The sequence below is a fragment of the Mustela putorius genome, unplaced genomic scaffold (genome assembly GCF_011764305.1).
Source record: "Mustela putorius furo isolate JIRA1106 unplaced genomic scaffold, ASM1176430v1.1 tig00003869_pilon_pilon_pilon, whole genome shotgun sequence".
Lineage (NCBI taxonomy): Eukaryota > Metazoa > Chordata > Mammalia > Carnivora > Mustelidae > Mustela > Mustela putorius.
The window spans coordinates 34,952,600-34,979,062 of NW_025422021.1; the positions used below are offsets into that span (position 1 = coordinate 34,952,600).

The 26,463-nt window shown below is 47.8% G+C and overlaps 1 protein-coding gene across 9 annotated transcripts in view; it reads right to left on the minus strand.

Annotated features, from left to right (window-relative positions):
* Positions 1-26,463, minus strand: part of AGAP1 (ArfGAP with GTPase domain, ankyrin repeat and PH domain 1) — a 507,095-nt gene that overhangs the window by 177,287 nt on the left and 303,345 nt on the right. For all 9 annotated transcript variants that reach the window (XM_013048468.2, XM_045066852.1, XM_045066853.1 and 6 more), the window contains one exon: positions 12,815-12,919. In XM_013048468.2, the coding sequence (XP_012903922.2) occupies positions 12,815-12,919 (105 nt within the window). The remainder of the gene's footprint in view (positions 1-12,814; positions 12,920-26,463) is intronic.

Below are 26,463 nucleotides of genomic sequence, written 5' to 3' on the forward strand. Positions count from 1 at the left end.
AAAGATTTTCCTCATTTTAGGTTCAAATTGAATATTACCCAGTTGTAACCCATGCGTGCTCAAACCCAGCCCACACAAAATGAATGTGTCGGGTATGAAAATGGCTTCCTGTCTTCCCAGTCACTGTAGGCCTCTTCCGAAGGCAAGCATGAGTGAAATTTCACTGCAATGAACTTCAAGGAGCTGGCACTGTTCCTTGGCTATGTGAGTACTTTAATAATTAATTATGGCTTGAAACAACTGGACCAGCAGTTATATCTGGGAAGTTTTTAGTGAGATAGGAATGTTCAGCATAGCGATATTAGATCTGAAGCTCTTTAAAACTTCAGACTTCTTGGGGTGAATTTGCTAGAACACATAGCTCTTCAAAAAGCAGATTTTTAAGACAGAGAGCACACACAGTCTGTCCTCAGGGGGGGCGCTAATGATCACTACACCTTTTCTTCTGCCATTTAACCCAGTGCAGGACAGAAATTTCCCACATTCACTGTTGCCTACCAGAACACTGAAGGATTTCTCCCCATACTGAACGCTCACCACACCTGTGTTTTCTTCTGACACATTGCTTTTCTAGGAATAATTCTGTTCCCCTGATGCTACTGCTTCATGTCCGTTAACATTCTAATTTCCTCAACTAAAGAAGTCTGCAGAGGACAAAGTCAGCTTCCTTCGGGCCTCTGGAACCAGCCTGGGATCCAGCCTTGGGGTCTGGGGAGTTTTGCACTTGGGGCACACTACTTAATCATTCCTGGTCCCCATTTCCACATCTTTAAGATAGGGAGATGAATAGTTCCCGCCTCATGGGACAGTTCTAAGGATGGACGAAGATCATTTGCAAACTGTTTAAGAGAATGCCAGAGCCCTCCCCAAACGACAGCTCTCCTTACTGCTGTCCAGTCAACATACTGAAATCTTTGCCCTCCGATCTGACATGATCATTCCCTGAGCTCAAGGTGTTGTTACTACTTGAGGTAGTAATCCTGACATGATAAGCCATGAGGGGTGACCTGCCAAGCGACTTTTCATTTCTGAGCTCAGAAAAAAAAACTCTGTCATCCTCAGACATCTGCTATGTTCTACTTTTTATTTTTCTCCCCCTCCACTTTCCTTTCTTTCTTTTCTCTTCTCTCTCTCTCTCTCTCTTTTTTTTTTGTGGGGGAGGCATGTATATGGTAGTCAGACATTTTTATTGCAAAATGCCGTCTGGAAAAGATGCAAAACAAAACTGCTAAAATGCAAGGGAGAAAAACACGGGGGGGAAAACAAAAGGCCCCCTTCCCTTTGCTTATTGAGTTCAAAGGCATAACATGCAGCACCCTGCAGCAAATGGGAAGCTACACTAATTTTAAAGCCATAAAACGCTACCCAGTGCCCCGCGGGGCAGGCCTACGCTGGAGCTAGTGGCACCTAAATAAGACACGGTTCATTTACTCCGCAGCTTAGCCTAATGTAATCATCAGCGGATTTTCGCCTAGAGTTGTAACAGGCAGAGAGCCGATGCGGCCGAGGTGGCACTCCCAGCCATCGAGGGGGCCGCCGCTAGATTGCTGTTGATTAGAAAATTTTTCAGTTTTGACAAGCACTTAATGAACATAAATCGCCACCTTGATTGGTTTCCATTTGGGGCCACAGGCACACCTGAGAAGAGGCAGGCCTTCCATCCTTCTCTTCCTTGCAAGACCTTCGCAACAAGCCAGTAACCGGGTTATGAGCTACAGAAGAAAATATTTATAAAATATCGTAATGGAATTCAATCTCTTGGTAGAAGAGGAAGAATATTTCTTGTGACCCCCCACGTCCATCCTCTACCATAGAGAGTTCTCCTCTGTAGTGACTTACTGCCAGAGAAAAAAACCAATGGGTTTGACTTATTTACCTTTTTGCAAGAATTCTAGCTACGGTTAGGAACACTAAAAAGACCAAAAATGGAAAACAAAATGATACGGACTGGGTCAAGAGATGAACTACCATGCTGCGTCCCCATAAGACAATGTCCTATTGACTCTAAAAGCTTGAAGACTCAAATCTGCAAGCTACCGGTTAAATCTGCATATTTACAGAAACACACAAATATGCATATATTATTATTTTTTTAATTTAGAAAAGAAGGCAGATGGATTTTTCTCAATGTAGAAAAAATAGGTTAGGTAGAATCTAGAATATTTGGTGGTTTAGTTTTTACAGAAACATGAAGACTTTTCTTGGTCTGGTCACGCCCTACTTACACACTGTGTGATCAACATGAAGATAACTTGAACTTGTCCCACGCGAGCAGGCATTCTGGCCATTTTATTTGAAAATCTAAACCCTTTACAAACCCCGAGCGTTCTATAAGATAAGTAAGAGTTTCCTCAGGCAGAAATAAGACTTTGAAAAAGCATCTAACCTTTTTTGTGTATATGTAAAAGGTATGAGTTTTTCAGTAGTCATTCTTTCTAACAAAAATTGTAATTATTTCTCCGAAAGTATTTATACTAATTTTGGCAGGATCATTCCATGGGTCTGACAACACTGATATTCACCACACTGCCTGAAACTGGGTGAATGTCAGAGATAGGTCCTGGGCTGCCCCAAGCACAGACAGGGCAGCCTCCCCAGTGCTCCAAGGGCTTGTGACAAGGCCAGGGGCAGCCCATAGGAACAGGGCTGGGTGGCTGCTCTCATACCACCTGGGTTCCTCCAGGACTCGTTCTGCTCAGGACTGCACCCAGCCAATTCCCCAGTGGGCCCTGCTTAAGGATGGATATCTCTACAGTTCTCGAATGTTGTAGCTTAGACAACAAAGCTTCCAAGCAGCATCTGCACGCCCACATCTGCAGTAGCATGAGTCACAGCAGCCAAGAGGAGGAAGCGATTCACAAGTCCATCCACAGGGGAATGGATAAACTAACTGTGGTAAAAACACAGAACAGAGTATGATTCAACCCATGCTACAACGTGGGCAGACCTCAAGGACATTACGCTGAATGAAATAAGTAAGTCACAAAAAGACAAACACTATGTGATTCCACTAATATGAGGAACTTAGAGTAGACAAATTCACAGGGACAGAAAGTACAATGATGCTGCCCAGGGGTTGCAGGGAAGGGGATGGGGACTTAGTGTATAATGGGGACAATCCCAGTTCTGCCAGATGAAAAGCTTCTGGAGACTGGCTGCCGGCAGTGAGAATACACTTCAGGCCACTGAAATGTACACTTAAAAAAGGTTAAGATGGTCAGTCTTAGGTTGTGTGTGTTTTACCACAGTTAGAAAGACAAAACCGAAATCCTGTGCTCCTCTCCCACCCTGGACTTTTCCTGCAGTCTTCTCTTTGAGTGGAACCTCAATACAGCTGGGACATATTTCTGTGTTAAAGTGTAAGGAGGTGGCTTCCTCTGCTCATGATTTTGGGAACTACAGGCCTGCTGGTATGAGGACAGCCCAAGCACATGGACAAATCGTGCCTCACTCTTTGTTCAGCAAGACTACGCTGATGGGAAGGACATGCAGCTGACAGGACCCTGGAGGTCTCTGCCCAAGCCTGTGGGAGATGCAGGCTGCAGGATACACTGGAACAACAGAGCACCAATGGACACAGCAAGGGAAGGGCATGCACGGCAGGTATACCCCAAGAGGACAGGCCGAGGAAATCCCACAGAGACATGCCATTCTCGAGACTGCGGGGGAAGGATGAGCACAGTTGGTGTGGCAAGGAGGAGGAATAGGAGAGGGTGTTCCTGGTGGAGCGATTGCATGTGTTTGGGCCTGGAGGCCAGAGAACACGGCAGTGCGAGCAGCTGGAAGGAAAGTCCGGCCCGGAGGGACATGGTGGGTCAGAGGCAGTATGCGGTGCAACACTCAGAAAGACCTGGCGGGTCCTGTGAAAAGATGAGGGCTCCATCTTAAGCAGAGTGGGGATCTTCTTCATCACTGACGCATTTAAAAGAATCAAGTGGAGAGAAGTAACAAGACTATGAGAAGTACATGGTGAAGGGGGAGAACTGCCCTTCTCTGTACCGCAGACAGCGGCTGACTTTTGAAAAACCTGATGCAGGGTGCTCTGGTGGCTAACGGAGCAGACAAGCAGGCCTGAGGTCTGGGAGAGGGGGGTTTGAGCATATCACCTCTGCCAATGGGACTTCCATTCTGAGGCCCTGCTGGATGAGTTCCCAGGGAGGACAGAAGGTGGAGACCAAAGCTAGGGCAGAAGATGAGAAGCCCACAGAGTAACCAGAGTCACAGACCTGAAAGGGGCTCGGTGATCCCCAAAGTGGACCGCCGAGTCCTGGCATGCCACGGGGCTCCATCCCAGCCACCATGGTGCAGAAGGGCCCTGCCAGGCCCTAAGTCATGAGTGCGGACCCCCCTGTGCATCAGAAGGAATCAGCACAGGATGCTGATGGAATCTGTCAGACATGAAGGAAGGAAGGAATTTTAAGGACAGAGGTAAGGATGTGCGAACCATGGAGATCCACAGTGACTTCTTTCTCTACCTAAGACAAAGGAGATGGGAGTTCTGTACATGTGTGCATGGATGGCCTATGTTCTCACATGACTATGCAGGGGCATGTTCTTAATTTACTCTCACGTCCATGGTTTGTGGCAAGCTGCCTGAATGCCTCTCCTGGGAAGGGGCAGAGCATCAAGTGCAACTAGAAGCAAGCAAGATCAATGGATGTGGGGCTCCTGGAGGGACTGCTCCCACCATGGGCCCAGGAAACCACTCTGGTGGGACAACCAGACAGCGGTTATTCCCGGGGCAGGCCGAGGAGACGCTCAGACTCAGGAATACAACTTCTACCCCAACCTCAGCAAAGCCCCCCACATCCCCCTATACAGTCCCCATCCCAGCAAACTCAGGGTTCTTCTGCTGCCCCATGGATAAAGCCGGCCACTCTAAGAACTCCCATGGTTTTCAAACCCATTTCCACCCACCTGTAACAGAACAGAAAGGTTCACTTGTAGCCAGAGTTCCAGATCTCTGTTCCTCAGTATTGACATATTTTCCTGATCTACTTTAAAGGGGATTATTTGTGGGTTTCAGCAGTGTTTTAAGATTTTATGGCCTTCGTATAAGACTGTGTATGTGTGTGTTCTCCCCCACCCAATGCAAGCACTCAGGGAGGTCTAGAGGAAATAAACCTCTACCCCAGTCCCACTGGAATTTTCAAAGTAGAGGCAGGATCGTCCCCTGTGAGGATCCCAGCCCAGGAAGGAGCCCATGACTTGACTGCATGTGACCCACAGGAGCTGGCCAGGGTGCCCTAGCCTATGCTAGTCCTGAGCAAACAGTGGGAAACAGGGCAAGGTCCTTGCTAGACAGGGTGGTACAGAGATACTGGAAGGCACCAGGAGAAGAAGTGGTCTGCCAAGTGATCAGGGAGAACTTCTTGTGGAGGAAGGCCATGCAGGTCTACCAGCAGGATGGACTGCAGACTGGAATTAGAAGCAGCCCGGCTGGAAAAGAACATATAGAGCAGAGAAGGAGAGCCTGCAACACTGTGGCTTATACAGGGGAAGCAAGATCAAATAACTGTTCATCATAAAACTAATTATGCTCCTGCAGTAGCATGTTAGACAGGACATGTCTGACATTATTCTGCTCAGTAAGAAGGGGGTCCTGAAACCTCAGGGTCCTCTGTCATCCCATGACTCAAAATATTTGACATCTAGAAATCTGGGCTTTGAAGTAGCTGCGTAGTCATCTAGATTCAAGCTAGTCCGACTTCTGCAATGTTTTGGGGAAACCAATGAAGAGTTTCTCTGGGTATAACTCAGTAATCACCACCTGAAGAAATTTGAGGTCTACCTTAGCAGGTGTGCAAAACTCACTGAAGGAACTGATCACGGATTCATAGTGAATCATCACAGAAAAGTTCCTGATCTTATGTGAAGACTGTGTGTACCTTAAATGATGATTACCAGCAGTGGGTATGGGCAAGAGTTGTTCTCCCAGTAGAAGTATCTTCCTTTCTTTCCTGATGTTATTATTATTATTATTTTTTTAGATAAATACCCACTCAGGGCATCATCCCAGATCTTTTCTTCATTTTTGCATTGGTAGAGGGGTGGATTTTTTGATTTTGCACCTGAAAATTGACGGAAATCAGCATTCTGATAGCAAGGTTCAGAGAGCCCAAGTTTGACTCTACCAGCTTGGGAGAAGACAAGCAAATGCCAGTGGCACCCAGAGCACAACTGCTCTGCATAGGGAGCTTCTCCGTCACCCAGGAAGGAGGTGCCGTGGGAAGGAGGAGTCCAGCTCTGCAGGTCAGGGAAGGACAGAGCCACGGCTGCTTCCAAGTCAGGCCATATGCACTGAAAGGGAATGAAATCCAAGAACGAGGTTTTCTACAATGTGAGCAATCCGAGCCCATGCCAGGCAGGTGGGCTGTGCCCAACCGTCCTGCATCCTCATGAGGATGCCAGGAAAGGCCTCTTGGCCAGGGCCCCATGAAGTCACTGGCCCAACCGTACGGCCACGAGCTCCCACTGAGGAAGCCCAGCACACACACCTGTTAGCCATGCCCTCGATGGTGCTCTCTCGACACAAAGATGAATAGGTGGGGACACTGGACTGTGAAGCCCCCAGGTCCGAGTTCTTTCTCATTATCCCCTCCATTTTTCCATCAAGGTGCTCCCTGCGGCTCAGAGTTAAGTCCAAAGAACACGCCGCCCTCCACCCCCTGACAGTGACCCAGTGAGGTGTCATCAATGAAACACTCAGACCTACCTCCCCCAAGAACGTGACGCAGGGAGGGCTTTTTAAAGGTCGTCTAAATGTACAAATTCTCTGAGAAACAGAAACCCGGACCACAGAGCAGCCTCAGAAGTCTGCCCACATACTTTGATCATGCTAGGGCTGTGTTTACAGAATGCCAAGTGGAGATGGAGGAGGCGCTCAGCTGGTCAGCACCGGAGTGCGGGTGACCCGCTTATCCCTGGAGCCCTGGGCCTCGCGGATGTTGGCACTGACAGGTCCTGTGTCCTGGGCTAACCAGTGCAACCAGCCACCAGAGCAGCCCCAAACCCAAAGCAGCTTCATTATGTTGCCTGACACTGCCACCTATTACCTAAACTGGGTTACAGGTTTACCTTACTTATGAACAGCATCTTGAGAAACAGGCAGCAAGTGAACTGGGTTACCCTGGACCCCAGGTTTCACCGTCCCATGTGACTAATGACCCTGCCCAGCAGCCCCAATCTGAGGAGAGGCTTTTCCTCACAAGTCCAACGGACTCCATCAGCCTCTGTTTTACAGAGGTGCAGGAGAAGCCTCTGAAGTGAACACGTGATCCTCAGACCTCTCAACCGAAGGATTCTTCCAGATATCCAGAGTGGACACCGTCGAGCCCATTGCTCAGTGTCCACTGTTAAGATGCATTCCCTAGAAGGAATGCTGCAGACTGCGGATGTGTGCTGGTGCATGGGTTCCAGCTTGTGTTTAAAAGGCGGGATGGCCCCCAGGCCTACAGTGGAGCAGCTGCTGTCATGCTCAGGTAGCGTGCATTCTCTCAGCGGCTCCCACATCCTGGCCGGTGCCTCTCTACCGCTACCCAGCCGCCCTGCTGGCAGCCAGTGTGGTGACCACCCATCCTGAGGAACAGTTAGGGCTGAGACTGTCACTTCTTCCTCCTGTTCCCCTGCGACAGTGTGGGGTAGGCGGGGACCTATCTGCGGGAGGCCGGCCCTGCTGGCGTCTCCTGAGCCTCTAAGGACGGGCTGACACGGGCAAGGAGCACACAGGGAGGACATCTGGGGTCGGGAGGCACTGCCACCATCAACATTCAGGAAACTCTCATTCTGGGTTAGGGTGGTCAGTCTCTTCCCTCTTTCCTCCTGGTTTCCAGAGAGACTGTCTCTTCCTATGATCTGCCACACATAGGCAGTTCCACCCCTGCTTACAGACAGCCATTCTCTCCTCCCTGAGAAAAACGTGTAAGGGTTCCAATAGTAGGAGGCATGGCCAGGGTGACAGGCTTTCTCTCAAGTGCAGGGAGAGCTTGAATCTACTGACAACAGAGCAAGGCCAAGCTGCGTGTCACAGCCACTGAGGACAGCTGGTCCCTAACTCATCTGCGCCTGTGCTTCTGCGCTTGGGTCTCAGGATGAACTACGGATGCTGCTGGGGATGAAGCCACCAACCTGGGAAGAATGAAGCCTCAGAAGAAGATGGGGCTGGGAAAAGATGGGAGGGAAGGAAGAGGGATCGGGAGCAACAGGACCAGTGGGAACTGACACCCTGGGGCCATCATCCAGCAGAGGTCCTCCAAGTTTGGAGAGGCGGGCTGTCCTCAGAGGCCAGCTTTGGGAGTGTCCCTGGCAGCCAACCCATTCCAAGCATGTGGCGAGCCTGCCAGCCTCACGCCAACCCTACTGTGTGCTGCAAAGCCGGGTCCCCCAGCTCACGCCCAGCAGCCTGATTCTGAAGCCGCCATTTCAAAGTGCGTGGCACTCCCCTGGGAGCCCGGAGCCCAGCCCGCCGCTGGGGCCACGAACCAACAGTCTGGGTTGTCAAGAGGCTTTTTTCAATCACAGCTATGTACACAAAACTTATGCTTGGGATTGAAATTTGGGGTGTCTGAAGGACGATCATTTACACAAACATGGCCATGGACACCTGTGTAATAAGAAAAACGTACTGGTCTCTTAAAGGATCATAATTCATTTCTCCAGGAGACCTTCTTTACTTTGAGCGCATCCAAGGAAGACATTTAAAAACTTCCAAGATTTTTTTGGTGGTGGCAAATTTAGGAAATGGTCAGTCTTCTGCTTCCACAGCACCCAAGGTAAGCTAAAGCCGGAATCTGCTGCTGCTCCAGCATCTTTTCCAAGCAAAGGTCTCAGGAGATCTGCATTGCCCGGGGGCTGCAGGAGCCAAGGCACTGATTCAGCAAGAGTGGGGAAGGGAGAGGCTTGTGGGGGCAGCAAGCTCTATACCTGTTCTGACACCCTCTTGCCCAGGCCTGTCTGTCTGGCAGCTCTTGCTGGGGAGCTCAGCCAGGAATCCCATTTGGCTAATGAACACCAGAGGCATCTGGATCAGCTTCCTGGACGGGGCCCTCCAATACCGGTGGCATTCTACTAGTGGCCGATATGGCCAGGCAATCTCAACTTTGAATGAAATTATTAAGGGCCCTCATAATGCCAGCCTATTTTCCCTCTAAACTTGATTCGATCCCTTACTCTGCCCTATGTGCAAGAACCGGGCTGAGCTCCCTGGGTTCAGCATGATCACCAAGCTAAAGGTGGCTAGTGGTGGAATCAGGGTCCAGCCTGAGGGGGACCATAGGCAGCACACACGTGCACAAGGAATTCACATTTGTGCTCATGATGAGGGCCGTGTGGCCACACTGGCTTGGAAGGGGCTGCTGTGTGGCTCTGTTTAGTATCTGTTCCATTCCTACGTGTTTCGTGTTTCTCAAGCACTGCGTGCTCAATCCTGCAGCGCTCACCCTGTTACAGAATCATTACACTATTAGACTCCCATCCTCAGAAAAGCACACCATGATCCTTTTTGGTAAATACACTATCTAATCATTGAAAATTAGTGGTAGGCGCCAGCAGCTGGCCCCGTTACTCCATTACTGAGATACAGTTAGTCTTTGTGGAAAACTATCTACAAATAACAGATTATTTAGCCAGGTTTATTTCCCTTCACTCCCTGGAGAGACATGGGCTGTAGGCTATGCTATTTTGGATCACCACAGATGGCCATTAACAGTGATGACCCACAGTAATGAAACCCAAAGCCACTAACCTGGCGGATTTCCCCAGTATTTAAGCACTCACAACAGATGCACCCTCATGGACTTCCAGCCATAACACAGCCCAGAGACCACCAGGAAGTGGGTGACACAGTGCAATCAGTTTAACTGATATCACTGGGTTCTATCACCATTTGAAATTTCCTGGACTAAAATAATTAGGACAGTCTTCATGGTGTAGAATTTTAAGACATAAATTTGCAACAAATTTGCATGCTTCTGGATTTATCGCTAAAACAAATCTGGACTCTGCCATGGGCATCCCTTTGACAAGTCTTCTCATTTTGAGCCAAAGAATGCCAGACTAACTCTGTAGTTGGGGATCTGTAGCTCTCTATCTTGGAAGAGAACATGTATTTGGACCTCACTTCTCCGAACTTCCAACCAAAGCTTGGTTGTGGAAATAAAACCAAAGTAGGATTACAGTGAAGGTCATGCCACCTCTCCGTGCTCTGGTAATTAAAATCTATCTCTAGACTACACCATTTCCTTTGCGGGGTGGGGGGGCATGTATCTGCTTCAATAATTTTAGTTCCCAGTTGACTGACATTCACTGAACTGCACTTTACAATGATATTAGCTCTTGCCTGCCATATAATTATATAGCAAAGCCCCACTATGCTCCTTTTTCTGTGCTCTGATGATGTCCATGCATGTCCATGCAAACACACGTGTGTGTGTAAAGGAACTGGGAAGCACTGAGGGGCATCACAAGAAGAAACTCATGTGGGACAATTTTTGAAGAACTGATTGTGATTCTATTAATTGAGGGGCTGGGACAGGAAGTAAGTAGGCATTATCTTTCCTACAGGAACTTTCTGGGACATACTGATGTTCATGCCTTTTCCCCTTGGCAAGAAGAAGCAGATGTCCCTCCAATCAAGCCTGGGCTTAACAGATGAGTGTAAGGTGGCCCGAAATGCTCATCAGTTGGACCCCACTTTTTCCTGATCAGTGAGTCTTAGAGCATGAAGAGTATTTTGATTACACTTCTCTCTCTAAATAACACAAAGCAAGTGGGTCAATAATTTGACCTGTGCTCCCTGACATGGTCTTAAGAGGAAGAGGACACGAACCAGTGAGACGGCAGCTGACGGGGCAGCGCTGGGAAGAGAACACAGCGATGAGCCCACACTGCTTTGGTGTTCTGACAGAGGCTAAGAGTGGGCTGCAGGTGACGCAGGAACAGCCACACACAGGCTTCTTAGAGAAGTGACCGGACTCTATTCCCAAATCAGCCAAAATAAATCAAGCACAGAGGAGTTTCCTCAGTACAATAAGTACTGACATCTCAGGAGTCTACTTACTGGTAAAGCATGGGAGGCATTCCCATCAATGTCAGAATAAGTCAGGGACACTTAACGAAACACCTGTTTCGTAACATGGTTCTAAAGGGGAAAGCCACTGTTGGACGACTTGGAGAAGAATGGAAATTCACCCCAGGAAGCAAACGAAACAGTAAGGGTACCACTTGTTACCTATTATATTGAAAAATGACATATATGTTATTCTGAAGTGAATGTTCATGGGAATATAGGTATAAGCCCTCTGGTATGCTGCTGGTGGAGAAAAACTGATACACTCTTTCCAAGAATCCAGCAACATATACCCAAAGCCATGAGAGCATCAGCACTCTTCAACTCCAGAAGTGACTGCTAGGAAACGGTCCCAGGGAAATGGATAAGGGCACAGGGATGTCAATAGAGGACAATGATTAGTACTTAAAACATTAAAAATAATTCAAAGTAAATTTATTTGCCAAACGTCCATTTTGGAGACCTCGTTACACCAATCAGGACATATCTGCACCATGACTATCAAGTCACTATCAATAATGGCAGCATATAAGAGTATTCGCGGGCACAGGCAGGGCATGTGATCTGTCATCATCTACGGAAGTGGGCACAGACAAAGTGTACAGGGTAACTACGTGCTCATGGGAGGAAAAAGCACCGATGCTCAGAAATGGCTGGGAGCACATGCTCCAAAATGCCAGCAGTCCTGTTCCCCAGGTGGTACTGTGGGAACGATTTTAATTTTTTTTAGTATTCTTGTGTGTAACTTCTTGTTCGTAACTGTAATTTTTGAAGTATTTCGACATCTTTAGGGGCACCTGGGTGGCTCAGTGGGTTAAAGCCTCTGCCTTTGGCTCGGGTCACAATCCCAGGATCCTGGGATCGAGCCCTGCATTGGGCTCTCTGCTCAGCAGGGAGCCTGCTTCCTCCTCTCTCTCTGCCTACTTGTGATCTCTGTCAAATAAATAAATAAAATCTTTAAAAAAATATTTAGACATCTTTAAATTAAAATCTTACCATAGTGATACAATTAGCTGAGCAGCTACCACTATATATTCTGATCTACACATCTATCTACATTAAGACCTATAAATACCAAAGACTCACGTAATATGTTGTTAGAGAACTGTCATTACACCCCATTTTCAGATTTTATCAGGCTTCCTAAGACAACTTAGGATGAGGAGAATGTCCTCCACATTTTCCCCCTAAAATAAAATTAATTCTGCCTTTTAATCTATCTTCTATAAATCACCAACATATCTCATTTTATTAACACATGCAGAAAAGCTCTTACCTTATAGACAGATTTGTGGTTCTTATCTGAGGATAAAACCTGAGTCATGAACTACATTTAACTTTCCGGTTTTTCTCAGCTGCTCAGAGCAGAGTACTGGGTTCTGAACCAATTGTTCAGATTTTGTTCTAGATTCTCAGGTGTATGCTCGCTTTTTTCTCTCTCCTGCTACCTGCTCTTATCTTTTCACTTTCACTGAAATTTTTACTTTATTTTTACTTTACTTTATCTGTCCCCTTTGTTGTAAGTCCTTGCAGAATTAGAGAACCAGAGCTGGGTGACGGGGAGGGGAAGGGAGAGACACATGGTCTGATGGAGAGTGAGGAACGTATGATTTACTTCATGATGGAGCAGGAGACCCAAGACTACTTTAACTTCAGAGACAAGAGTCCTGATGCTTAGGAGCCCCCCCCCCCCCACGGTATGCAAGCTGAACTCCAGGCCTGCCACCTGCGCCAAGGGGCCACACTCACATGTAAACTTGGATGGTAGGTCAGAACGCCGTTGTCACACAGGGTGACGTATTTCTTTTTCCACTCCTTGTTCAGCGATTTGCCACTCCGCTTCAATAACATGCCCTAGAAGGAAAATATTCATTCATAAACACAAATTATAAAGTCTGGCATAAGTTTTTTAAAAAAAAGTAGGCACTAATTTAAGAAATTTTAAACATTCATTTTTCTCTTGTCATCATAAAATGGAAATGACACTTATTTTTAGCTTGGTAATTCAGCTTTTCTCCTCTACTTTGTGAATGACATGTATGTTCAACCAATTTCCCTGTGTGTATGTAGATCTTAACTGTGTGACGCTACTGGGGGCTGATGTGCTGCTGGTTCAACAAATGCGATTTGCCAACTGCCACGAAGCACTGTGCACCTTTCCTTTACCTAAGCAAGCATCCTGGAACCAAAGGTATAATGCTTTAAAAAAGGAAACCCAAATTTCTCTTTCTGAAATCAGACATTAACTGAATTCTGAAACTTCTGGTATTTACAAATAAGAGCATTTTACTTTACAGTTTTTCATTCCAGATTTTTAATTTACTAAACATGAAATTCAATTTGTAAATTTAGTACAGCATCTAAAAGATTTTTTTTTTTTATTTCTTCCTGTAACAGAGAGAGAGATCACAAGTAGGCAGAAAGGCAGGCAGAGAGAGGAGGAAGCAGACTCCCTGCTGAGCAGAGAGCCCGATGTGGGGCTCGATCCTAGGACCCTGAGATCATGACCAGAGCGGAAGGCAGAGGATTAACCCACTGAGCCACCCAGGCGCCCCTAGTACAGCATCTAATAGACACACCATGGCTAACATAATCCATCTTGAATGGAACCATATTAGGGCCTCTTGAAAACCACCCAGCATTTGAAGCCAGGCCTCCCTTGACAACTGATGGGAGCTCACTCCTGCTTGAACTCCCCATTCCCAGCAAACCTCCCACGTGGCCTCCAGGCTTTTCTGGGGTGAAAACCCATGGCCAGTACTGAGCTCAGCCTTGACTTGGGGGGTTTATTCCCTGGGGCAGCTCCACACCCTCTCAGGTCAGATGATCTCAGCTTGAGCTACTGCCTCTGAAATCTTCAGCCCCTGACCTCGTGGAATAAGGGAAAGCCAAGCATCTCCAGGCTTGCTCTTACTCTCAATGCCCATTTAGAAACTCACAGCATGGTAAGGGTGACTAAGAAGGCATAAGAAGAATGCTAGTTGGTGTACCCAGGCCGAGGCCAAAGCGAAATTCTGAGTGTGAGAAAGAGTCTTCCAGAAGAAGAGGTGCCCATGAGTGTCCTTGCAAATGTGTACCAGCTTTGCCCGACCTCCTAATTCTGCTGTCCCCCATGAACCACAAATACAAGGTAAGATCAAGGAAGCACTTTTATAGGATAATTAGGTTCAAATTCCAACAATACTGCTTTCTACACCAATTTTCACAAGTATAATGGATGACGAGCCAGCTGGGAAGCCTGACTACCCCTAAAACATTGTTTCTGGGGGAAAATATTTCTAAGTTTGAAGAAACTCACAAGTAAACCTTCAGAAGGTCATCCCTCTGCATGTTCTTATTATTTGAAGAAAACACACAGCATCGCTCTGCTCAACATAGATTTAAGAAAAACCAATCTAAACCAAATATGGTGCAGAGACCAACAAAGAGAGGCAGGCCCCAAGGAAAATGCTGGTTACAAACCCAGATGTTTCGAGGTCACCCTGCAGAGTAAGAATTAGGGAGAGGGGCAGTCACTGCTAGTGATTCGATAGTAAATAAGCATTCACTTAAAATCTTTACATTTCCCTCTCTGGCAGATTTCTAAGATTTTTAAACTTAGCTTAACAAAACTTCACAGACGTTCTCCTGTGGGCTCCCATTTTTCCACCATCCGTTTCAGATGGAATTCCAACAATACCAGGGGCCGGGGGTCACCTCAGTGTCACTGGTAGCAGGAAGCTGCTCCAGGCTTCAGAAAGCTTTGTCCATCTGCACTCAGACAAAAATGCAGGCTGCACCGCCCCCCCCCCCAAACCCCAGGGCTCCGTGCAGATGGATCTACACAGCTCCTGGCTAGATTACGGGTACTTTCACGGAGCAAATCCTATATGCACAATTATCCTCTCCCCAGTGGGGGCTGCCAGGACTTACTCCTAAGGGGATAGAGGGGAACAGTCCCACTAGGAGGCAACGAGAAGAGATGACATTGTCAGGAAACTAAATTAGGCTGACTTATCTTGGTGCTGGGAAAGGTGAATGTCCAAATCTTGACAATCTTAAATAAATCTTATGGTTCACCTTGCAGGATAATCTCTGATAACAACCAAATGCTGTACAAGTCAGCAGGGCTGAAGAACACCCCAGCGTCCTAGAGGCCATGCCTCCACCCTCTGGGCCAGGCCCCCGGTGGGTTCATGACCCGACCCCCAAGATTTCTGTGCTGTTAGAGCTGTTCGGTTGCCCTGCTCCCTGCCTCGGTGAAGCACCCAAGCTGGGGCCCGCCAGCCGCACCCGCCACTCTGTGACTGATAGCAAGAGCCCACCCTGAGAGGCGTCATGAGGAGACGCGTGCTGCCCTGATGAGCAGCAGAGGCAGCTGCAAGGTGAAGTTCTGTAATCAGAGGCTCAATCAGATGACGAATGACAAGACTCAGCAAATAGCTTCTGCAGACTGAAAATATGTTCTCTTTTAGTTTCTTTTTCTTTTTTTTGCTAAAGTTCACTCCAAACACTGATTTTTCATAGTATTTGTATGAAGTGGGAATCAGGGAGTTTCAGAGTCTAAAAAGACCCCAGAGTTTAAACCACTCAGCCCCGAATCTGAGACCAGTATTTATTTTACAATTCGTGTCCAGGGTCCCCTAGTCCTGCCTGGGCAGCCGTGTGCCAGGGAGCCCATGGGTCCAGATGGCCAGAACTGCGGGAGCAATGCTCTGCTGTCTGAGGGGGGTTGGATAATCCTGGTTCTTAATTCTGGAGTCACATGGAAAGAGGAGGCCCCCTCCAAAGTGCCCTCACTTGGAGGAACCGCAGAGCCACCGCAAAGCCCCAGTGAGACATCCCGTCACATGGCTACATACCAGGAGCCCCTTCTTAGTCCCAGACTCTTCCAGAAGCATAATGTTCCAATTGCTCTGCCACGGTGGGGCCCCCCTCTGAACAGAGTGTCCCCCAACATGTCCAGAAGGAGAGCAAACGCACTGTGCCCCTTTGGGACAGACTTTTATCAGTGCAGTGAGAAGCCTAGGGTCCTGGCAGCCCCTCCCTGCATCAGACCGAGCCCCTGTACTTCAACTACAATGCTCCTGGCATCCTGAACTTATACATTGTCTACTTAAGTACCAAGAAAATGGAAAATCTAAAACCAGTTCATATTCAACTTTTAAAGGACATGAAGTCATGAGGATGAAGAGGCCGGAAGGCTCTCTGCTAGAGACACACATGGGCGGGCAGTTCCCATCAGCGGGTGCAAATGGCCCTTATGATTCTAAGTCTCTTTGATTCTGTGTTACCCAGGGCAAAACTGTGCGGGAGTATGTCACAGCACATACTTGGTCTATCTTTCAGATGCCACTTCTGTATACTCGAAAACAATCTCTTGCATAAGACTGCTTCTCACTGACCTGCTATCAGTGTGGACATCACTGCTGTTAGTGTTTTCTTTAACTCTTATGTGGCTTATGCATCTATTTACAAATTTTACTACTGCAAAACAATATTGCTCTAAAACAATATTGTCACTGCTCTAAAAGCATGACACATATTAACCCAGAGAAATCTCACAACCCAATGTAAGTTACTATGATTATCCCCATTTTACAGATGAGGCCACTGAGTATTATGCTTCCATCAGAAATGATGAATACCGAACTTCTGTAGCAACATGGACGGGACCGGAAGAGATTATGTTGAGTGAAATAAGTCAAGCAGAGAGAGTCAATTATCATATGGTTTCACTTATTTGTGGAGCATAACAAATAGCATAGAGGACAAGGGGAGTTAAGAGAAGAGAAGGGAGTTGGGAGAAATTGTAAGGGGAGGTGAACCATGAGAGACTATGGACTCTGAAAAACAATCTGAGGGATTTGAAGGGGCGGGGGGGGGTGGGAGGTTGGGGGAACCAGGTGATGGGTATAAGAGAGGGCACAGATTGCATGGAGCACTGGGTGTGGTACAAAAACAATGAATACTGTTATGCTGAAAAAAAAAAAGAGAAAGAAATCTTGGCAGGTTCTGTGCTTTGGGGAGGGCTGAGAGAGAAGCCACACTGTGCTCTGTCTGTGGTCCTGAAATCACTAAGTCTTGTGGTAGGTTGTAGGCAATGATAGATAAGAAAACAGAATCCGCACGTAATGCTTCTGTAGTAAAATCCATAAACATGTGCCCATGGCTTGGCACCAGGCAGCTCGCCGAGGCTGCAGGAATGGAACAGCTGTCTGTGGACGCAGGCAAGAAGGACAGGGAGGAAGACGCTACCTGAGTATGGAAAAAGGGTGGCCCAGCCGGGCAGCGGCACAGCCATCCACCAACCTGCTGTCTGCAGGAACGTGAGGCATAGTCAGCTGGCCTGGGAAGCCCGGGACCTGGAGGGGAGATTTTCGAGCAGAAGGCTCACCATGCTACTGGCTCCGATGAGCTGAGCGGGGGGAGTCAAGGGTGTTCAGTCTTCAGCAGGATTAGAGAAAATATTGCCAATTTAAACACCAACATGAGAAAAGCCGTTTCTCATTCCTAGCTTCTCCTGCCAGCAGAAAACTCAAGGTAAGAACTGGCCTCAGAACAAAGATCTAATCCAGGGAGTCCAGGGGATGTGATCTCAGAATGAAGACCCAGCAAGGTTGTGGCAGTTGGACCCTCATCTTGAGAACACAAAGATTTAAGGCAGGGCCTCACAGACCCTTCCAATTAGAGAGCACACGTGGACCACAGACAAGGACCTGTGGGGTGGCTTTTGTCTAATGGAATAAATTACAATCTGATACAAAGGATACCCACAAGGGTTTTAAAGGAATTGTACCGTGCTGGACTAAAAGGCACAGCGCAAGTCTAAAATGAAAAGAGGCCCCTGACCCTCCAACTACGACCAGCAGGAAGCAGGAAGAGAGCCACACAGCTGCAAAACCAGGCCATTTCTTAAGGAAAAGGAAGGTTGGCTGAGACAGCAGAGCTTGGGGCCCAAAAGGGTGTCCCTGGGAAGAGAACAACCCCTCCCACCATGCCCTGGGCAGGATGATTAGCAACAGGTACCTGGCTGGGTTTGGAGCTGCTGTGGACCACTAACTGTTACAGGCCCCTTCTTTCTCCTCCTTTTGGGCTGAAGAGTTTTGCCTTGTGTGTGCAAGTGTGTGTGTTGGGTGAATTGTCTCCTCCTGGTCTTCAGATGGCAAGGACCACACCCAAACGTACCCAATACAGATGACAGTCTCAGACTTCAAGCCTGAACTGGATGCCACCAGGCCATGAGATTTTGAGAATCTGAGGCCGGGGGGGGGGTGCTTTGCACGCTGGGAGGGCAGATCAAAGTAGCTAGTCTCTTAAGATTACCCTCAAAAAAACCTCCTATGTGGTCCTCAGGGGACTTCTCGATTTGCCCACAGAATGTGGCAGAAATGATGCTGGGCCTGCTCTAGCTGAGGCCTCAAGAGTCTGGCCACTCCTGTTTTTATGCCCCTGGGAGCCCTGAGTGGCCTCGTGAGAATTCCATCTCTCCAACTGGGGAGACTGTGAAGAGAAAGACCCCAACGCTATGTGGAGGATAGCCCCGGTGCCAGCTACAGGATGGCCACTGAGCTGCTGGCTCGATGCCCAGGCATCTGAACCATGTCTGCTGAGGCACCAAAGATGGTAGTGAAGGAAGGATCCCGGCTGCCCCAGCCCTAAAAGGCCTCTGTGGGGCAGAGATGATCATGTCCCCATGATGCCTGGCAGAAATGCCTGACCCTGAGACCTAGGAGAAATAATGCAATGTTTATGGTTTTAAACCACTGTGATTTGGGGTAGTTGCCAGCAACAGGTAAGCCATGCAGCAGGAAGAGCCAGGGGCAACAGTCTATACCTGTAACCCCAACACCAGGCTGCCTCCCCGTGAATCAGTTTGCCCTCCAGACTTATTTTAAAGCTTTGATGTCTGTCACCTGTTTGCATAGTAAGAAACAGAAGGGCTTTGTGACCTCTCCAGTGCTCCTCTGATCTTACTTGGAAATGGCACATGTTGATCTAATTGCTACCACCTAGTTAATTTACTGGCGCATCAGAAAGACTGTGATTTTAATGATCTACAACCAGAAGACCAGAATTTCAAGCAGGCACTTCCTGCTTTTTTTGCTCAAGGAACTTTCCCTGTGGTGGAGCAAAGGGTAGAATTGTCTTTTGGCTGCAATCTCTTTATTAGTCGTGTGCATTCGTGTGCCGAGTCCCAAGAGGTCATGGAAAGCCAAAAGCAATGTTAAGTGTACAAGCTTTAAATAACTCACAAAGTTAATGTAACGAATGTAAGTGCTGTCTGAACTTCATCACTCAGTGCTTGCTGCAGCCCCAAGCTGTGATGAAACACCACTCATAAATTTATATTAAAACTCTGCTCGATCGCAATTATTTACCAACAAAGATTTACTGACTGCATTAGAGACTGGGGGTCTTAACCAGGCCCATCAGTCTTTGTTTTGGGTTTGAGGGACGGAACGGCGATGTTGCCTGTCAGCACGGAGTCCACTGCAACACAGGGGGACGTTTAATGGCCTCTGCAGCAAGGGGGCACCAGCCAGCGGCAGGCTGCTCCATGTGAAGATCAGACCACCTTGGCTCCCCAGAGAGTATTTCTCATTGGCTTGGACGGAGGCTGGGGGCTGGGCGTGCATGGGAGTGGACAGAAGGGGGAGCACATGCCGAATCTCACGGTGACAGCCATTGAATGGCCCCGCTGCCCTGGCAGTGGTGCCAACAGCTTCCTTGTTACCAAGTTTAAGAACACAAGTGTCCTATGTTTTTAAACATATCTATACTAGCTCAGAAAGGTTCAATGTGTCTAAACTTTTTTCTTTTTTTTTTAAAGTGAAGTCTGAGTACTTCTTTGGTTCCTGTAATAAAACACCTGCTATGGTTCCTCCATGTTTTATGATTCACATTCTTCAGTTTGTAACAAATTCTCTTTATGGCAGTTAAAGATTTCTATGTTTCTCTAAAGCATTGCAGAGAAATGCTGGCATCACTTTTTTTTCATTTTAAAGAATTTATTTATTTATTTGACAGACAGAGATCACAAGTAGGCAGAGAGGCAGGCAGAGAGATAGAGGGGGAAGCAGGCTCCCCACCGAGCAGAGAGCTTGCTGCGGGGCTCGATCCCAGGACCCCGGGATCATGACTCGAGCCGAAGGCAGGGGCTTTAACCCACTAAGCCACCCAGGCACCACCTCCCTTTTAAAAGATTTTATTTATTTAAATGCTGGCATCTTTAACAGAGATCCAAGGAGTATAAACTCCAATCAGTCTTCACATTTATATTTATTACTTATTCTAATCAAGATTTTTCCTAGGACATGTATTAAACTTTTGGTTTACTTAAAATAATCGTAATCAGCATCATCATCCACCTAGAGGGGTGCCTGGCTGGCTCAGCTGGTAGAGCATGCAACTCTAGATCTTGGGGTCGTGAGATCAAGCCCTCCATGAGGGTGTTGACAAAAGCAAACAAACAAACAAAAAAATCCCAAAACAAAAAAGCACCTAAAAAAACATGTTTATGTGGGTGTTAGGTGACAGAATCTCATCATCAGAAATTGGGGAACACAAAGGGGTGGTACCAGGAGCAGGGACAATCTTTTCCTATGTCACAGGCTCCCTGCCATCCCTAACGATATTCAGCTCTTCTAAAATGAAAACTTACCCATCCTGCCCCTGTTCTCCCCTCATGCTAAGCCCTCCCTTGCAAATAACAAATGCACGTTTCTCAAGAGTGCACCTGGACTCAGATGAGCGGTAAGCGACACACTGCAACACCTCCTATGGGGGTCAAATCTGCACAGGCCTCTCCACCACGGTCCTTCATTGTTGACACATGATGTCCCATCCAGTGCACTTGAATCTGGACTTTTGGTGCTGGGAATCCCACCGGACCGGGGCTGGCCAAGTCTGGTCTAAGGGCCAAATCTAACCTTTTGTCCATTTGCCTCTTGTAAGTAAGGTCTAATGGGAACACAGCTACTCTCGCGCATCAGTGCTACTGCCTTCACCCTGCACTGGCTGAGCTCAGTAGTTGCTGGAAAGCTCAAAGCACTTGCTACCTGGCCCTTTACAGAAAACGGGTGTGGAGCCAGCTCCAGGATACGGAACCGTGCAAAACCAGCCAGCAGTCATCAGTTTTACTTAAAAGTGCAAATTCTGTTCTTTCTCGCTGGAGCCATCCTGGTGAACAGCCCCTACCCTTTAGCCCTGAGCCTCAGGGTAATGGGTTGTGGGCTTCCATAACCTCTCCTGAAACAAGCATCATCCAGACCTTTAGATACTGGCTGTCAGGAGCTGAATTATGTCCTCCTCAAATTCGAATGTGGAAATCCTGACCCCCATGCCTCAAAGTATGACTGCATGTGCAGACACGTCTTCAAAGAGGTAAGTAAGGTTAAATGGGGCTGTGAGACAGGCCCTCTTCCAATCTGACTGTCCTTGTGAGAAGGGGGAATGAGGACACAGACAAGCACAGAGACAAGGCTATGGGGAGACAAAGAGAAGGCATGATCCCCACGCCAAGGAGACAGACCTTCGAAGAAAACCGCCCTAAGGACACCTTGATCTCGGATTCTGGTCTCCAGAACTGTGAGGAAATAAAGTTGCTGTCTGAGGCACCCGGGCCATGACACCTTGTCTTGGCAGCCCTGGTAGGTGAATAAGGTGGCATGTGAGCATGTGCCCAGGCTGGGAGCTGCTGCAGGACAGAGAAGTGCTCTTCCCCATCAGAAGGCACAGTGCCCCGAAGGTCCCTGGTCACACCCGTCCCTACAGCGGTTACCTCCCCACTCAGGGAGTGTCGCTTCTCAGTCCCAACTGGATGTCCTTCCCCGAGGATCTATCAGGCACCTCAAATGCCCAGTCCCCAAGTGGACACATGGGTTATCTCCCTCTGTGACTGGGAATTCTGCGGGAGACTGGGTTATCCATGCTGGCATGGGCTCCCAGATTCTCTTGTCAGTTCCTTGTACACAGTTAGTCTCGATAATAATTATTCCATCACTCCGTTCCTCATTCTAAAATATCTCCAAATATACAAGTGATCCATCAAAAACCTAAAACATGTGGAAAGAGTAACATCTTGCACTCAATTAAATGCCACTGAGTCAAATCTGGATGAGTGAACCCCACGTTACATGGTTTAAGAGAAAAAAAAAAACCAAGTGTGACAAAAATGACAAGACTACAGACACACCGTGGGGTCAGAACAGCTTGTCGTTCAAGGTTCACAAAATGCTCTTAAGTGAAAGCAGTAAATCAATAACATAAACATTCACCGTGTGCAAGAAAATAATCCCAATTAACTGGTTTCCCCAGATCCTCCTCAAACGGAAAACTTGCCGCAAATTCACCAACGTGATGCCTGGATATAAGCTTTAGCAGAAGGAGCCGGACCAATTTGAGCTCAGCACATGTGAGCTCGGCCGCAATTATACCATCTTAACTTTCTTCCCAGTTTAAAGTGTTTCCATAGAAACAACAGGGAGCCCGCACGTGCCCCCCCCCCAATAACTGAATTCCTTTTTTTTTTTTTTTTAAAGTAATATTTGTCTCTGTCTCCCTCCTCCAGAGGATCTATTATACCACAAATGGAGGCTTTTCTCCCAGCTTGTTCTGTGCTGGGAGGGAGTGGGGGAGGGGGTCGAGGAGCCAATTCTGGATCTTTAACCAGCTCCCTCGTGGCCCCCTCCCCTTGCTGGTTAGTAATATTTCTGTTATTCTGCCAGGCTGTAGGGTACAAAGGGTTACACTTTAATTGAGCTGTCAGCATCTCCGACAATCCTAGAAAGCCCCGATTATGCACGGCAGGGTTAGTGCCACACTTGTTATTGTGGATGCCCTATTTGCGAAACCCAAACCTGCGCCACACACAGGTCAGCTCACCCGCGTGACCTTGCTGTCATTAGCTGCGTCTATTCCTACCTCACTGCTGAGAAAATCACACGGCGCGGGCTTCAAAGCGCCGGCCGGGACTGGATTCGACCAGGAGCTAATCACCCACAAATCCAGCTCAAATGGCAATAATTGGCTAAACCGGTCCCCTCTCCAGAGCTCAGCAGTAATTTGGGATAATAAAGAAAGGAATTATTCAGCTAACTGCCCCGAAATGTATGCTTTGTGACCGACACACTTCACATTTTAATAATGATGGACACAGAATCCGATTTAACACCGTGTCCACTGAGTAACAAGACCAAGAACAATGACAGCGAAGGGAGAAAAGTTTGTTGGGTTTCTCTCCCCTTTAGGCACCATGTTGGCAGGGAGGAAGGCCACGGAGATTTCCACTTCATGTTGGGTCTGACTGGAATTATTAAGTCCCAACAAGAACATACAAATTCTAAACCCGCGTGGAAAAAACCCACTGAAGCCGCTCTGTGTTGCACCAATTACGAGAAAACACCTCCTTTGGCCAAACACAAGCAGAGGATGCTAAGAAAGAAATGTTTCCCACCTGGACCGACAAATCTCATCTTGATTTTTCTAGTTAATATTATCTCTTCATCACCTCGTTTTTTTCTTGCCTTTCATTCTACCCCTTCCTGTCACTGGGTTTTCAGCAGCAGGGGTGACAACACTCCTGCAGGCGAGCCCTGACACAGACTGGGGTGTGGGCTCCTCCTTGGCGGTGGCCTCTCCTCCTGCCCTGGCCAGCCCTGGGGGCCAGCATGCCACTATCTGCAAAGGGCTCTGCGAGCTGGGAGAGTCCTCCTTTAGCTTTAGCTACATGAAATAAACCTGAACTCAATCGCTTGCCCAGGGAGCCAGCGTGTCCCAATGTCCAGGCAGTCAGAGAGAGGCCGGGGGTGGAGGGGCCCCATCCCCTCCTGCTAGGGCGGGCAGGCACTGCACAGAACTGGGCACCTACAACGTGACACAGGGACAACGCAGAGAGGAACTCCTGTATAAGCAATAATAAGAAACCTGTGGCTGCTTCTTTGTTTAGGTAAATGACCCTTGAGCCCACAGTCACTGCAAACACCACACGGCCCCCCACCCACTGTTCACTAAAGTGCCTCTGGGCACCATGCTTGTGCACTCAAGTGGGCTTGAGTAAGAGTCCAAAATTCAAGTAAGCTATGGAGAAGATTTCATGCCTACAGAAGCTATTTGGAAGTCCTCTGCACAGAAGCCCTGTCTTTTCTCCCCCACCAACACCTGGAAATATGTTCTCCTTGGGAATGCACCTGTTCTCACTCCTGTTTCTGGCCCTTGCTCACCCACTTCACTCTCTAAGGCTGCCACCCTTGGAGCTTATTTCTCTACCAGTTACACTCCTGCCCTAGAAAATCTCACTACACTGTGACAGCACTGGCTGGTGCCCCACAGGGAGAGTGATCTCAACCTGCTGACACCTTGAGCCCAGAGCTCCCCATCGGCACACTCTCCCATGTGCCCAAGTGCCCCCCTGAGCCCAGAGCACCTGCCTCATGCTGCCTCCCCACCTCCTCTTTGGTGCTGCCCCAGCCACTTCTGTGCCCCCAAAAGCCCCACATGACACCTGCAGATGCCACCTGGGGTCAGTTCTGACATGTGCTGCCCTGAGGGTAACTATACGCCCACTTCGGAAAGCTCAGGAAGAGGAAGACTTCTTATGTTGGTTACATGTTGAGATGAATATATTTCGCATACTTGCTGACATAACAAATTAAAATTAATTTCACTTTTCTTCCCCTTATGTGGCTACCAAAAGAAAATTAGAGTTGAAACTGAACCGGTGGATCCCATTCTGTTTTTGTTTGATGATGCCGTGCATGCTGTACCAAGCTCCTGCCCCATGTGGCTCCCTAGCCTCCACCTCACCAGCTGAGCAACGGCAGAGACCATTCTTATCTTGCTTGTTTCTGTTTCCTATAACCTGGCAAAGAATAAATGATCCCCAAATGCCTGCTGAATGAATGAACGAAGCAGCGGAGCAGTTACAACCACGGCCATGAATGAGAAAGGCTTCCACAGAGAGTAAGTAACTAAGCTAGGCAACAAGATCAGTGGGGAGCGAAACCCAACTCTGATCTGTGTCATCTGGAGGGCTCCAGTCCTATTGTAACCATACGTGTGTGCCTCATGCTATGTGTTAAAACTGATTTGAATGATGCTCATACAGAGATCTCAGCAGAGACCAAATCAATACAAACAGTCTTACTGCACACATTGTAAATGCAAACCGCTACTCTGGATATGGGGGGACATTTACAGAGAAACGCTACCTAGGACCTGGCCCTCAGGATTCCTCTCTCTTACAAAAATGAGGATGTGGGCAGAGAAAGGCAGTTCAAGCCTCGAATAGTTTCTACTGGAGAAATCCAAGGAGGGAACCATCACTCACCGTCACCCTGGTTAGGACAAGAAAAAGGTTGGTGCAAATAGTCAAGTTTCAACGTGAGGCCAGTATTTAAACAGGCATGGCAAACACCTGGCAGATGGGCTCCCACTCCCCTCCCCTGAACTGACAGCAGAGAGAACTTGCTGTGAAGAGCCTCAGAAGTTTTCTCAACACAGCCCACAGCTAGCCTCCACTATACACGAGAGCCGGCACAGAAAATGAGTCCCAAGGCAGTCCCTGATCTGCAAACATACCACAGGCATCTGAGCAGCACAAAGCCTTCCTTCTGTTGGCACTACTGACCCAGGGATGATAGCGATGACTACCACTACTGCCACTTCATTTCTTGGAAACTGAATGCCATCACACACTCATTTAAAAAAAAGAGAGTCTGTGCTTCTGGAAAAACAAAGCAGATCTAGTCAGTGTCCTGTTTTGGGGCTGTGTGTACATGGGGGCTGTCACCGAACACCCAGGATACCAGAGTCTCTGGTGGTCTAAAGACACTACAGCCATTTCTTTCTTCTATTTTCTCTCTCTTTAAAGATTTTATTTATTTATTTATTTATTTTTTTTTTTTGAGAGAGTGTGTGCAAGCGGTTGGGAGGGGCAAAGGGAGAGAGAGAATCTCAAGCGACTCCCCGCTGAGAGTAGAGGCCAATACGGGGCTCAATCCCAATCATGACCTGAGCCAAAGTCAAGAGTCAGATGCTTAACTGACTGAGTCATCCAGGTGCTCTGTAGTCTGGGATGAAGGGGGAACCCGTGCTTTTGGTCTTTGACCTGAAGGGCTAAGTTCAAACAAAGATTAGGGCAAGGTTCCCAACAGTCCTTTGCCTTGCAAAAGGTGCGTTTTAAGTTGCGTTATGGCAAAGATGTCACGTAGAACTTTTCTATGGATTCCAGTGTTTCCCCCCACCATTTTCATTTGAGGAAATGTCAGGTTACTGGAAATTGTGATAAAATGGATATGGACACATGTGCTTATGAATACAGATATGCATAAAGAAGGTAAAGGGTCATCCTTAGAATCATTCCCTTCGTGAATAAGAACTGGTGTTCCTACCAGTCCACCAGTTGCCCCCAGGGGACA